This window comes from Gadus chalcogrammus, chromosome 6 (assembly GCF_026213295.1).
Source record: "Gadus chalcogrammus isolate NIFS_2021 chromosome 6, NIFS_Gcha_1.0, whole genome shotgun sequence".
NCBI lineage: Eukaryota > Metazoa > Chordata > Actinopteri > Gadiformes > Gadidae > Gadus > Gadus chalcogrammus.
This window is the reverse complement of record NC_079417.1, coordinates 15,693,244-15,708,025: the sequence shown is the minus strand read 5'-3', so window position 1 is coordinate 15,708,025 and position 14,782 is coordinate 15,693,244. Positions and strand designations below refer to the sequence as shown.

General features: G+C 43.5%; 1 protein-coding gene across 1 annotated transcript; it reads left to right on the top strand.

Moving 5' to 3' along the window:
- Window positions 1-95: 95 nt before the first annotated feature.
- Window positions 96-10,799, top strand: pggt1b (protein geranylgeranyltransferase type I, beta subunit). Its single transcript, XM_056593048.1, has 9 exons — window positions 96-277; window positions 769-887; window positions 1,763-1,827; window positions 2,068-2,219; window positions 2,514-2,646; window positions 4,452-4,497; window positions 7,123-7,307; window positions 7,956-8,064; window positions 10,606-10,799. Exons 1-9 carry the CDS (start codon window positions 108-110, stop codon window positions 10,761-10,763), a joined length of 1,137 nt encoding a protein of 378 aa, XP_056449023.1. The 5' UTR covers window positions 96-107; the 3' UTR covers window positions 10,764-10,799.
- The last annotated feature ends 3,983 nt before the right edge of the window (window positions 10,800-14,782 follow it).

Genomic DNA, 14,782 nt, shown 5'->3' with positions numbered 1-14,782 from the left:
TATAAGATCGCACTTTATTTAATGCTCGTAAGTAAAATAGGATTGTATTTCGTTTGTAGCATAAACGTCATTGTTGAATGCCTTGGTCTACACTTTTACTTTGAAAAATGTTAGACCGGAATATAATCCTCGTAATTCCGGTGGCAAAAATGTCGGAAGAAGGAAACCAAATAGAAGAATTTGAACAAATAGACTTTTTAAAAGATCGACATGTGCGATTCTTTCAAAGATCGCTTCAGGTGTTACCCGAGAGATATTCCTCATTAGAAACCACCAGGTACGGCTGCCAGAATACACACTGTATCGGTTTTAAGGAACGCGACTAGCCTCATGCTAGTTTAAGCTAGTCTCTGTGCCCAGAGAGATGTGGTCCTTAGGGTTGGATCACATCCTTGTTGAAATGTCAAAACATGGACAATATGATGGCTGATGCTCTACGGAATGTTGGTAGTTTGTAGTGATATTTGGAAGCCTATTTAGACCATTCAATGACTTATAAAAATGACCCCTAATGACCAAACTTTGGTCAACAGTTCATCTGGTGACACTCGATTTGATAACTTACTGACATTGTTATTGTTCTTAGCATCTTTTGGTCAATGTTAATGATTACGGCTATTTTACCTAACGAATTGACTATTTCTCTTGGCGTGTCTAGCATGCCCTATCACTCCATTCATAGACCCATTTTGATTATTTATGAGTAATACTAGAATGCAAGATTCATATTTTAAAGGGCTAACCTATGACGTGTGTTTGTCTCTCCAGGTTGACCATCGTGTTCTTCGCACTGTCTGGTCTAGACGTATTGGATGCTCTTCATGTCATTGATAAGGACAACATGATTGAGTGGATCTACTCCCTCCAGGTCTTACCCACCGAGGACGGTGAGTTGTACCCTTCCAATGCAGCGCCTGTTCAGCAATACACCCGACAAGTTTGAGGTCGATCGAATGAAGAATCCGAAAATTAGCTATGCTCAAATTGTCTAAACGAAAGTGTGTTACAGAGGGAGGTTTACAGCGGTTAATCGTCACAATATTTCTATCAATAACAACTTATCAATGCCACAAGGTGCCCATTTCAATGCAGAAGTCAGATAAGATAATGCTTCATGGTTGTTGTTGTTTTGTCGTCATTATAAAATCTCTAACGATATAGTGTTACAAATCCATGGTAGCCTCTTTCAAACCCTGCCTTCAGTTAAAACGATACTCAACTGAAAGTTATTGCTTTATTTTTTTCTGGCCAAGTGCTTTTGTGTTCATGAATTATAGACCATTTCTATCTGGAAAGCTTTTAACTCTTCTGTATAGTTAATTATTTAATACATCAGCACAGTCATCACGTGATCGTGTTGATTATTTGACAAAATTCCAATCATGTGTTCAGTATTATGTTACCAGTTCTTTAATTGTCCTTTCATCTAAAACAAATCACATCAGCCGAGTAGATGTGATTTGGTTTTCTATTGTCTATTATCTATTGGACGTGCATTGTAAGTCCACTAGATGGCAGTCTTGTAACTTGTAACTCAGTCTAGCTTGCCTAGACTTGTGCCAAGCACTCTATTCAGCACATTGCAGACACAAAGGATGGCTTGATGCTGCTGTGGTTAGTTGATGTTGTCAAGATGAAAGACTGCCTTCAGGCTATTTCATTTTCCTCAAAGTTCATGTTCACATTTTGAAGCGCCAACGTTGTGTGCAAATATGTCTGCTAGCCCTACCCTTGAGTTCAGCACCTCCTGTTCTCCCTGTAGAATCCAATATGCAGCGCTGTGGCTTTCGGGGATCATCGCATATTGGACTTCCTTACAGCTCCAAGGTATTTCCCATATCTCAGGGCAATGTAAAATTATCCAGAAGCTTTCCTTTTTCTGGCAGTTAGTCACATTTTTTTCTGCTATTGATGTAATGGGTTTTTTGTAAAGTAATGTATTGAATTTCAAACTTTGCTTTTAATCGAATACCCTTAGCCCTGACATTTGAGGTGCCTGTTCATGTACGGCAATCAAAGTGAACACAACATAAAATGTCAACGTGCACTGCTGCTCGTGTTACCCAGGGTCCAGGGATGGCCCATCCGTACGACAGCGGCCACATAGCCATGACCTACACGGGCCTGGCTTCCCTGCTGTTGCTAGGAGACGACCTGAGTCGGGTCAACAAGCGGGCCTGTCTGACCGGCTTGAAGGCGCTGCAGCTTGAGGATGGCAGGTGGGTCCAAGCACCAGAAAAACCAACTAAGCGCCTCCATGAGCTGAGCTTAGTTGAATCGTGGCGCAGTGGTTGGACCTGGCTCTTCCAGGTCTTGAAAAGGGGAGAGGTTGTAATTTTTATAGATTGTTTTATCCTTGTGCATGAGAATTTCCTCCTGGTTTTCCTGCCCTGTCGCAGACGTTCCTTTAGGGTTAATAGCGGCTTCCAGTGACCTTGAGCAAGGCATTGAACCTTTGGTTGGCCCTCTGGGAACTGCACTGAATAGTGTGTGGGTGTTAATCTTGTTGACAGTTTCTACGCAGTGCCGGAGGGAAGTGAGAACGACATGCGGTTCATCTACTGCGCTGCCTGCATCTGCTACATGCTGGACGACTGGTCTGGGATGGACATCCACAAGGCCATCGAGTACATAAGGAGGAGTATGGTGCGTACGCACTCGCACACACTCTCACACACACTCGTACACGCTTCCGCACACACACAAACTCACTCTCACACACGCACATACTCACACACGCATACTCGCACACACAGATTCCCACCCACACACACTCTCAAACTCTCTTACACACACTTGCGCACACACACATGCCCAGGGTACTACAATTGAGTCATTATCAGACAATTTTTGGCAGGATGTGGCAATTGAGGTATGATCCTAGAACCTTTGGGTTTATTTTATCATCCTACTAGGATCTTTCTAAGAACTGAAGAGCAATAATGGGCTCACCACAAATTGTCGATTAAGTGTGTGTGTGTGTGTGTGTGTGTGTGTGTGTGTGTGTGTGTGTGTGTGTGTGTGTGTGTGTGTGTGTGTGTGTGTGTGTGTGTGTGTGTGTGTGTGTGTGTGTGTGTGTGTGTGTGCTATGCCATACCTTGAAGACCACAGTTTTCGAAGCTTGCTAGTTTCTTGGCTTTAATACATCTTTTGTTTGTAATTTTGTGCAATGACAACTATTTACAAATGCCTTTTATAAAGCAAAAAATAGCTTTAAGAACATGGAGTTTTAAATAAGTGTGCGACTAAATACCTGTCATTGAAACTATTTAGTGGAACATCGATAGTGGCCCTGCCTCTTGAGTTTCGAAAATTGTTCCATCCTATGAAATGGATCAGTTTCTGCAGCATTGTCTCTGGGTGTAAAGGGTTTGTAAGAGATCTGTCTCAGTTTTGTAGCCAAGCCTACTCTACAACCAAAGCCCCGAGAGATGATAGTTGTTATCTCATTCACCACGTCGGCTCCAGTCTAAGGTCTGACCTTTTAATTCACAAAAGTGTGGTGTATTATGACATGCTTGTCTTACACACACACACAGGAAGCAAGCTCAACTGCAGACAGCTTGTTTCTCTTTCAAAAACGTTTTCAGGCCCATCCGCCCCCTTGAGGGAAATGTCTGTAGATAAAGTTTCCCTGTAGTTTACACAAACGTACACACGCATTCACGCACTCGCACTAGCCTTGTCATGTCCATTGCCCAGATGGTAAATTTACATGTGACAAATCCCATTTTAAATGATCCCTCATCATATCCTTTGCATATATTACAATGCATGTAAAGCAGAATGCTAGACAGAAGCTGGCCATTCTCAAATGGTTGAGACATCATCGTTCTCTTTGTGATATCTTAATGTTATTGTCATCAGTATTCAACCACTGAAAGGGAAAACGGATATCTTCCAGACCTAAATATAGCCTAATGTATAATCTAAAACCAAATATTAAGCCTTCACTCTGTAGGTTTTACATGCAGCCATCACTTAAAAGAATGTAACCTATATTTTAGAAAAATCACTGCAGCTGTCATTCTTGCTTTAAATGATTTGAACTACTAAATCTCAGTCTAAAACCCAGGGATTAATCCACACATTTCATTTTGTGTGTGTTTGTGAGGAACACGGCGGGAAAGTCTAATTTTCCATTCTTTGCATCTGTTTTCATAGGTTGCCTAGCAACAGTCAGTCGGCTGGCTTTTAGTGGTCGAGATAAGGAAACCACACAGCTTTTGTGGGATTACAAAGGATGAACCATGAAGACATGAATGTTTCTTGTCTGTCTCCGAACACCCCTTCCTTTGTAAGATCAGAGCCAGGGCGGCTTGCAGATACCTTTCAGCTAAATTGAAATAATTGATGTTTGATCTACTTGCTGATACATCAGCATTTCAGCAGTCCCAAAAGAAGTGATTAGGTTTAAAGCATTCCTTTTGTGTTGTTTTACCCTTTTGCAGTCGTACGACAACGGGATTGGCCAGGGAGCGGGACTGGAGTCACATGGTGAGCAAAAATAACACACTCATTTGTTGTTGACCCTTATGCATGCATACAATTGTATGTCTAAAGATACATGAAATTAGTGAATAGGTGTAATTGCACTTTATTTAAAATGCAACACATTTTACAATAACCATTTTTTCTGTGTCTGCTGCAGGGCTCCTGCCCAATATAGTAACACATTGTTTCTATAAATAGTGTAGATATCACAGACATGCCTGCAGTCTCTTACAGTTCACTTAATATGCCATGGCAGGTTCCTAACACCTACTGGTATCTTTTATAACCATACACAAGCACATGCACACGCAAACACACACTAGGACGGTGGTTGCAGTTGGATCGAAATGAGTTGGTGTGTTGCCAATGCTGGAGGCAGGAACATTGTGTAAAGTGATGGGAGTAACTGGTATGAAAGGATTAACCCTTCAAATCCTTGTGTCTGCTCGTGGTCTTATTAATCTCTACACCCCTCCCTCGAAACTCACACAGAGTTTATGACCAGTTTGATATGGGCACCCCTGGGGTCACCAAACATACTGCCCGACGGCCTGATCCCGTTTTAGATCTCGGGCCCCGTTTAGTAGCCGCTATTTCTGGCCCTACTTTCATGTAGAAATACAGTAGGCTAGAATAGACTGGGTTCTATCGCACAGCTGTAATTTACCGCTTCCTTTTAATTCTGTGATTAAAGGCTTTAGCTCATCCCAACGGCAACCTAGCCCACCCTGCTGTTGGGGGGGTGACGGCGTACGTAATTGTACGATAGATTTAACCCAGCTTCCAACCCATTAATCCACGGCCTGTTTACTGCCAATACCTCCTCCGACAATATGTATTATAAGAGTGCGGTGTAGTAGAAGGACCACTGTCTTTCACGCCATCGATCACATTTTGGAGTGGGCGGGGTCAGGCTGTGCATAATTGAAATGACGGAGGCTGGTCATGTTAATGGTGTGGTGTCCCAAGTGTAGGGCACGAGGAGCTGAGCCAGGCCCAGAGTGATGCTTTCACAGAGGCTCTGCCTTCCTCTCCCGCGCAGCCACTGGGCCTCAAGCCCATAGCACACTGCACAGCACTGATTAGAGGAGGAGGAGTGACAGGGATTGACTTGTAGGTTGATTTACACCATAACCACACACCTCACTCTGGCTAGGGATTTTAGTCTCTCACCCCCACGCATCCACAGATAGGCAAAGCCAGTGTTTTATACCCAATGTGCAGGTTGCGGTGCGAAGCGACGGCAGATGATTAATGGTTAGCTGGCGGATGGGTCATTGGATGTGATTGATTGCCCATCCCGCCAATGCTGATTAACAGCTTATGGGGGATGGCTGGGTGGATGTACGAATGCATGCACACACATGTTTTATCATGCTTTGAGTAGCTCCTATTTACGCTGCTGGATAAGCTATGATTCACACCTGTCAATAAACATCATTCATCTGAAAAAAGAAACATAGTTTAGCCTCATGCGTTAAACATCAATGTAAACGGGGGTTTTCCATAACCCCTGTTGCTTTAACCAAAAATGTGTCCAATTTCTTCTTCTTGTTGGAACGTGACAACATTTTATTTTGCTAAGAAAAGCCATAAGCCATTCAATTACATTGTTGTCTTAATGTAATGGAAGCATGCTAGGGTGGATACAATATCAGCACTATGCTAATGAACAATTGACATCCTATTCAAATATTGCAAGATAGATCTTGCTATATCTTGGCTTAAGGTTAAGGTGTTGTCATTCCATCGACTCGTATTTAGTTATGGTCTAATACTGCACCCTGCATGGGGATAGTGATTTGCACCCTGTCTGCACCTCAAAAACCCACATCGGTGTCTGAAGTTATAATTCTGTGGTTTTTTTAAGTGTGGGAATTCTGTATTGAATACCGCTGTCTCTTCGGCCTACTCTTCAAACCCTCTCTGTTGTATTATCTCCCGTTTGTGTGGTGTTGCAGGACCTGTCCTGGTAGCATTGTAATGTGCCATAGCCTCTGTGTATTTAATTTGCCAGCCTATCTGTGAGTGTTCAGCTAGATTGACGTTTCTGGCCTGTGTGTGTTTAATTAACATGTTCTGTTTGTTGGGCAAAATAGTGGTTGGACTGGTGCTGAAAGGCTCCGGGTTGAACCCCAGTGTTTAAACCACTAGCTCATTCATGGCCTGAATCTAAAAAAAGAAGAAAAATAATTAGTAATATAAGAGCACTCCAACTCACTCTGTCTCAAGGTGGTGGTATACAGTCGATTGATCTGTGCTGTAGCCTGTGTGTACTTAGTCTGTCTCTATTCTGGTAGATTGACCTTCTCAACCAGAGCCCTTTTGAGTTCTGAATTAGTCCATATGTCCTTCTGACATTCTGTCTCCTCGTCCCCTGATGGTTTGAGAGTGGTTCATAACCTGTGGGTGCACCACGTCCCAACTTGTTATTCAATCTGTCTGCGTGGCTCACCGTGCTGTACCCCAGTCTATGCACTGATCTAACAAGTCTTTCTCTCTCTCTTTCTTTCTTTCTTTCTTTCTTTCTTTCTTTCTTTCTTTCTTTCTTTCTTTCTTTCTTTCTTTCTTTCTTTCTTTCTTTCACCCCCCCCCCCCCCCCCCCCCCCCCCCCCCCCCTGCTACCAGGAGGCTCCACATTCTGCGCCGTGGCCTCCCTGAGGCTCATGGGCCGGCTGGAGGAGACGCTGAGCGAGCGCGAGCTGGACCGCATCCGGCGCTGGTGCATCATGAGGCAGCAGACGGGCTTCCACGGTCGGCCCAACAAGCCCGTGGACACGTGCTACTCCTTCTGGGTGGGCGCCACGCTGGAGGTACGGTACCGCACCACGCCCTCCACCCGCCGCTGCGGGCCTACAGGAGGGGGAGAGGCGGGGCCTTTGGGTCGTACCGCCCCTTCCTTCGTTGGCGCCGTGCGGGTTGCATCCAACACGGCTGTTTGTAAGCGTCGAGCGGTTCAGGCCCTCTCGCGCTCTCTTTCTGTTTGTGTTCACGTCTATATGATGCTCTGAACAGGGCGACGTGTGGACGCAGACGCACTTGTTACCCCTCCCCCACTGTTATTACTCACGCACAACCTTGGTGCAAGGCCTACATGGAACCGAGTTGCCTTTTGAGAATCCGTTCTGTCTATTAACGTGTTTCAGCCGTTGCTGCAATCCAGTGTTAAAGTGTTAAACAATGAGGCTCTATGAAATAGCATTTTTCATATTAGATTGACACCTTTTCAACGTTCACAAAGTTGTGTAAACATTTTAAATGAAAGATGATTATGTGTAACAATTCTCAATGAACTTCAACGATACGGAACTTCCCTATCCAATGTTAAAAGGTCAACACATCAAACCAAAATGTATTTCCTCTTCCCCAGAGAAAAGATAAGAGGCTTTCCTCAACCTGCAGACACTCTTCTCTGTACTGTTTCTCCAATCCTTTTCCACTCCCTCCTCCCTCCCTCGTAGCTGCTGGATGTGTTCCAATACACTAACTACGAGAAGAACAGGAACTACATCCTGTCCACTCAGGACCGGCTGGTGGGAGGCTTCGCTAAATGGCCCGACAGCCACCCAGGTAAATATAAACGCCCAGCCAGCAGAGAGAAGGAAGGAAGGACCTTTTGTTTGTTTGAGACAGCCAGCTAATATTGTCGATTGGGGCAGCAAGCAGTGTGGATGCATGGAAATAAACCGATGTACAAAGGCACCAGTTAAACGGAAATAATAATAAATGCATGTTTGGTGTGAGTGTCCTGGTGCAGTGGGTTTAAACGCTAAAGAGCCACTACACTGTTTACACTTCTTAAGGAGTTCCAATGGAATTGCTATCCATTGGAAAGCATTGGATCACCGAATCTCAAGGGAGAAAATGTGAATTTGCGGTTCATTTCATTCAGGACTTTTATTTACATTGGTTGAGTCATTCTCGGATGCGTTTCCTTTTCTGTCGGGGTGGCTTAACGTTGGGTTTATGCCCCAAGACATTTAGTAGAGACGGGGACAGGCTCCCAACGTCATTATGAATGTATTTTTTATTAATGTGATTATGCATGCAGCTGACGCATGTGGTTAGGAGCTAAAAGCTATGCCAACAATACATGGAGCTTTTTTCAGCACTGTAGGAACACAGACATGGGATCTTGTTTAGCTGTGTTGTCGTTCAAGTTTGTGTGTATAATGAATGAAAGTTTGTTTTTATTTGTGTGCATGCGCGTGTGTGTGTGCTTGTGCGCTTGTATGTCGCATAACCCTGCCCAACGCAGGTGTAGAGAGAGCACGGTAGTTTTGGTTACCAGGGTGACTTTGGGTCAGTGGAAAAAACAATGGTAACTCTAAACCTCAGGTGTGTGTGTTTGTGTGTGTGTGTCTGTCCATCCTGTGTGATGTCTAATTTATGACAAATGTTCTGAAGCTAGTTTCAGGCTGTGAAAAGATCAAACGGCTCACGAAACAGAAGCCCGGCGGGGAACAATGGGGAGAAAAGCTCCAACCGAACAACAAGGCCTCCGTTGACAAAGACTATTCCAGAGTAATATCCTAGAGCAGGGGTGCCCAACCTTTTTTGACCCAAGATCTACTTTTCAAGTAGCCAACCTCCCGAGATCTACCAGCAAACCTACCTTCAAGCGGGGGGGGGGGGGGGGGGGGGGGGGGGGGGGTAGAGAACAATTGTTGAGGGGGGGAGGGGGGGGGGGGGGGGTTGTATCGTGAACCTACGGACTTCAATGGGGGTTTCATTCCGTCTGCGCACGGCACCTTCTCAACGATAATCAATAATCTTCCTCCCACTCAGGGTGAAAATGGTAGGTCTTAGCTTGTTTCCCCTCAGCCATGCCAACGTTTAGGAGTGTGTAACTACTGTTGACGGCTTTCAACTGCTGTTAACAGCACATGCGCTACCGCGCGTATATGTCCCGCGCAAATTTAATTTTATTAAAAAAAAAAAAAAAAAAAATTTTTTTTTTTTTTTTTTTCTTCACCCCTCGCGATCGACTTGGGATCTGTCGGCGATCTACTGGTAGACCGCGATCGACTGGTTGGGCACCCCTGTCCTAGAGCAACAAGCAAGGTTAAGAATTGGGTTTCAGAAAAGGGAAAGGCTGTTGGAATATAAGTGCAGTTGGCCTTGGTTCTTTCTATTGACATAGGTGTCGTAACCCAGGCTGGAATGATGGGAGAGGGACTAGGGGTAAATAAAATGGCGGCCCCATATAGGTGGTGTACACTGCGATGGCTTGCTTGATCTTGCTCATTCTTGAGTTTCAGTTTTCTGTATGGGCTGAATTGTTGGACTAGAATGACTTTTATTAGGAAATGGCATAGACGAGCAATAGCTAATTTCCTACTGAACTGAGCTTGTATAGAGATAATGGTTTTACCATGGAAAATCTATACAGCTGATCGGAGTGCTCATGACAGGTTTAAAGGACTGATTGATACATTGGCTAATTTGCTGTTTCATTATAATTCAGTTATGGTTCCATTTACTGGTATGGCCTGCTTTTAGACACTCCCATGGGATTAGAGGGTATGGAGTGCAACTCTGCATTATTTATGATTCCTAAGGAAAGCAGCCAGATAATGTTCCTATATAATGTAGTGGCCGTTATATCGGTTTAACAAATCGCGGCAATCAACTGCTTTGAATTGATGGATAACAATCTAAAAGAGGCAGTGTTAGTATTGCTGGTGAAACATTGATTTGGTACTAAAAAAATAAGAGAATTTCTTTGATGTAAAAACCAACTTGTATGTAAGGAAATTGCCTTTGTTTACAGAGCTAGCTGGCATGCTAGCACTTTTTTGCAGCAAGACCAGGAAATGTGTCCTGTCATCATGCTGCGATGGGTACAGCTTGTTCAGGCATATTTCACTGTCTTTCAGTGTCATGGTCCACGACATTTGAAGCGTGTTCAAATATCGTGGACCATGACACCCACAAGACGCAAGTCTGTGTAAAATAGGGACTTTGGGGAGACAGCCTTAGAGCAGCAGTGGCTGACGCTGAAGAGCTTGCACATCATACCCATCCAGCACAGGTGTTGTGACGGTTGCAGTGCTGTGATGGCCCACATCATCTGACCTAGTTTATTCTCTCTCTCGCTCTCTCCCCTAGACCCGCTCCACGCCTACTTCGGCCTGTGCGGTCTGTCTCTGCTGGGTGAGCCCGAACTGATGAAGGTTCACCCGGCTCTTAACGTCACCCAGAGAGCCTTCCAGCACCTCCAGCAGCTGCAGCAGGCATGGAGGGACAACGTGAGCAGCTGTACCTGACAGCACCACCCCGATCCCCACCAACACCACCCACCCCCCCCCCCCCCCCCCCCCCCCCCCCCCCCCCCCCCCCCCCCTTCACCACCCAAGCCATCTCATCTCAACACGCTGTGAACACATCAGGTAGAATATTCTATTTTCTCGGAACATCGGATGGCTAATTGTTGACGGCTTCACGGAATCAAAACACCACACGGCTGTTTTTTTGCCACGGCTTCGCGCTTTTGGCTCGTGGACCGACCCGAAGGGTCTATATGTAGACGTTTGAAGGTCCAAAGTTCAGATCCCTGAGCCCTTTTTTGCAGGACTAAATAATGTTTCTTTTTTTAAAACATTTTCATGTTCCTGCTATCGCCTGCAAAGCCCCCCTCAAAATACAGAGAAATCATGCCCCCAAGACAAGAAGATGAAGTAGAAGATGAAAAAATCAAGAAGCGCAGTTTCTAACAATCCCCCCCCTCCCATCCCCCTCAAACATCCCAACATCTCCCAAGGGCCGCACCCTTGACCTGGTTCTGAACTTGTTGATGCCTTCCAGTCATGCAGATGGTATACCCCTCCCAGCCCCCCTCCCTCTACACACCGAGCTGCTCACCAGCCATCTCAACACCTTTCAAAATACGGCTACAGAGTCCCTCTTGAGGTTGTCCACTTCATGTGATGGTTGAACTGGAGTGAAATGGAGGCTAAATTAGGGCTTGTATTCTCCTTTCGTTCTCCAAGCATTTTGCAGGTATCGTTTGTTTTTAATGCAGTTCGCGGACACTGGCTTGCACTCGCTCTCTCTCTCTGCCAAAGCCACACCCTTCACCTCTTTTGACATGCTCATGATCATGATCAGTAGGGGGGATTAGGAACATCTTCCCAGCTGGTCACACATGTAAAAACAGACGTACACATCTGCCACATGGTTCCGACCATCTAAGGTGATGGTCTGCCTGTCTCAGGGTGGAAAGCTGGTTAGGGGTACATTTACCTCATGTGCTCTAGTCAAAGTCCTACAACAAAACAATGCCCCTCCTCAACACTCTTGTTTTTTGCAATGGAACCCATCACTCAATAAATAAAGGATTCACCCTATCAATTATTTAGGCTGAACTGGCGCAGGCTAGTCTCCTCTCTTCCTAACCCCAGCGGTGTCTGTCTCACTGTGACTATATCAAATAGTGTTGTTTCTGGACTGATTACAACTACCTTAGCCTTATGACTTGTACATTTTATTCATGACCCAATTCATTATTTTTTTTAATGTATGTATTTTGGATGTTACCATGTTTCGAATAACCTTCTCACCATTCGTTGCTTGGTTTTACTAGTATTATTTTGGAATTTACGGTATACTTACTTTACTAACTTCAGAATTTGCCTTTACTACTTTTGAGTACAATGTTCATTTTAAAATGTTTGTACAAATGTTATGGTTAAAATAAGATGTACATTGATTCCTGTGCGTGTGTACACGTCAAGTTATTTTGTGTTTGAATATTCATGTAGTGTGTACTAGTAAGAACCATAAATGCAAAAGAAATACGAAGATGGAATCAAATTAACATCGCAGCATTGAAACTGAAGTACTTCGGCTCAGGTGGGTCTCCAAATGCACACGAGCCAAAGCAACATGCAGCATTTTTCTCATCTTATTCTTCTACATGTGCCTCTTGTAGAATAACTCTGTTCTGTGTTTGATTAATCAATACTTTATTCTAGACTCACAGCCACTCTGCCTGTATGGATTTAACTTGCTCTAACAAGTCAATAGTGTACATTTGAATTATTCTTCCAACATTTATTTGCTTAATAGACTAAGATCAAGTGCTTTGGCCAAAACGAGTTCAAAAAATATTCTCGCACGATCAATCATTTATTTGAGGGAAAAATGGGAGGGCAGGGAGGAGGTGGTGATTCAGAGAGGTAAGCATGAATACTCCTATCTTTCCCCCTTTTGAGAATGAATGAATGGCTGAGCAGACACAGAAAAGGCTGCGTGGGTTTTATTGCTATACTAACCAGGGCTGCGCCTCCACACTCCTGCTTGTGCTGCATCTCCTTTCCTCCCCCAAACACCGTCACCTTGAGGCCTAGAGGGATCTGAATGTTATGGGGTGGATGTTAACATGTAGACGCCAGAAAAGTGAATAAACTGTTATTTTTTTAATGCTGCGTAGAAATCTCCCCGGCGTAGATGTAATAAATGTAAATGTGTATGAGCTCCAAATGGAAAGTGGTTTAAAGCCCTAGAAATGAGATGATAGTGTCTATATGAGGCTTATTATGGTTAGTTATGGAAACTAAGGGACTAAATTAAGTTGGATATTGGCGGTGGCCATTGTACTTATGTGAAATAAAAATGCTTACCTTTTTCGAAGGACTTTGTCTTTTTTTCCACTGCCTTTTGTGGTGCTGCACTTTTAAGACCATCTTTGTTATTCTGAGTAGTTTGGCATGATCTTGACTGGATATTCCCTGTGCTAGAACTTAATCTGCTAAAATAGTCGTTCACTTATATTGCTCCACATCACTTCCTATTGGTTATTCTCTTCACCAATATGACTTGTGTGTGACCGTTCAAAGTGGGGGTGTCAGGGCTTCTGATTAAATAAATTCACCACAATCCATTATTTTCCTTTCTACACCATATGTTTTCCCTTGTAACTTCAGAACTCAAGGTTTAACTCAAAATTGTCAGAGGATCCAATGATTAAACTCATTATTTAAACAGTATTCTTGTCATTCTGATTCCATTAATTGTATGGTACGTATAGTCTGTTTTATATTGGTCTACTGTATAACGACCTCCTTGAGGAACAAATATATTTTCGTTCATTAATTTATATATTAGCAATATTCCATATTTATTAACATTTTCCAAGCATATAATTGATTTCCTGTTAAACTCCACAAAGGTCCTTGCTTGAAACCTCCCACCATTTGACAGCAAGCCTGATGCTCGCCCTGATTTACTATATTGTGTTATCATTCCTTATCATACCCCGTTTGTCCATCAGAGCAATGAACAGGCGTCATCTCCGGTTCAGACATTAGTCCTAATTCCCCTCTATTTTCAACACCTATTGACACCCATCTGGAATATAATTGAGTCATTCCTAATGAAGAGAATCCCCAAAGGAGGTGGACTTAAATTAAGCTGTACGTTCAGTGTAGCTATTTAGCTTTAATCAATGCCATAAGTCAAATTAATCAGTGGCTTGAATTTATTATTGATTATCACTTGTGTATAGTGCTCGGCCACTAAATAACATGACGCTCGAAATTCCTCGAATATGGATTTCTTAGTCGTAGGCCTACTACACTATGTCTATGTAAAGAAATAAAAAACGGACCAGGAATAGGAATATATTGTCTATGTATTGTTACTTTTCTGTATCTTTTATCGTGTGCCTCATGCATTTTTCAAGAGAGAACATTGAAGGAAATTATAAATAGGCCTACATTCAGCATTTGTGGGTGAATTTGTGCTGAATAAGCGTTGAACAAATTAATGACACACAGATATGGTCAGACGTTGATTTGTAGATGGGTTGCTGTTTTGTGCCATTGTGTTTCATCATTCATAGTAGGGTGCTGCTTTGTTCCAGTCCGCGTGCTCAATGAGGTGGAAGAAGCGCGGAGCCCAACCATCTGCTGAGTCCGCGGGGACGCGCATGCGACAAGTGGCATCACCGAGACCTACGCCCAAACTTGAAGAACAAAACATTTTTACAATATCAAGATTTTTATCATGAAAACCCAATGACACCCATATATATATATATATATATTGGCATAATCTATATTGGGATTATATATGTATGCATAAATGCAACATTACTGATATCCATTGCCCATATGCGGGACACATTTAGTCCTACATTTAATTGTTATCCTATTTATATCTTACAACACGCGAAGGGTGCGGTATTTTGCTCTTATTATAACAAAAACAAAAAAACGATGGGGCAATATTATACGCTCCTTCATGCTCCCATAATAACTTGCTGCGTGAATAACGGGTCTGAATA

Coding starts and splice junctions, on each gene's coding strand:
- pggt1b (XM_056593048.1), top strand. CDS start 108: ATGTTAGACCGGAATATAATCCTCGTAATTCCGGTGGCAAAAATGTCG. Junction 278..768: donor TCCTCATTAGAAACCACCAG/GTACGGCTGCCA, acceptor TTGTCTCTCCAG/GTTGACCATCGTGTTCTTCG. Junction 8,065..10,605: donor ATGGCCCGACAGCCACCCAG/GTAAATATAAAC, acceptor TCTCTCCCCTAG/ACCCGCTCCACGCCTACTTC.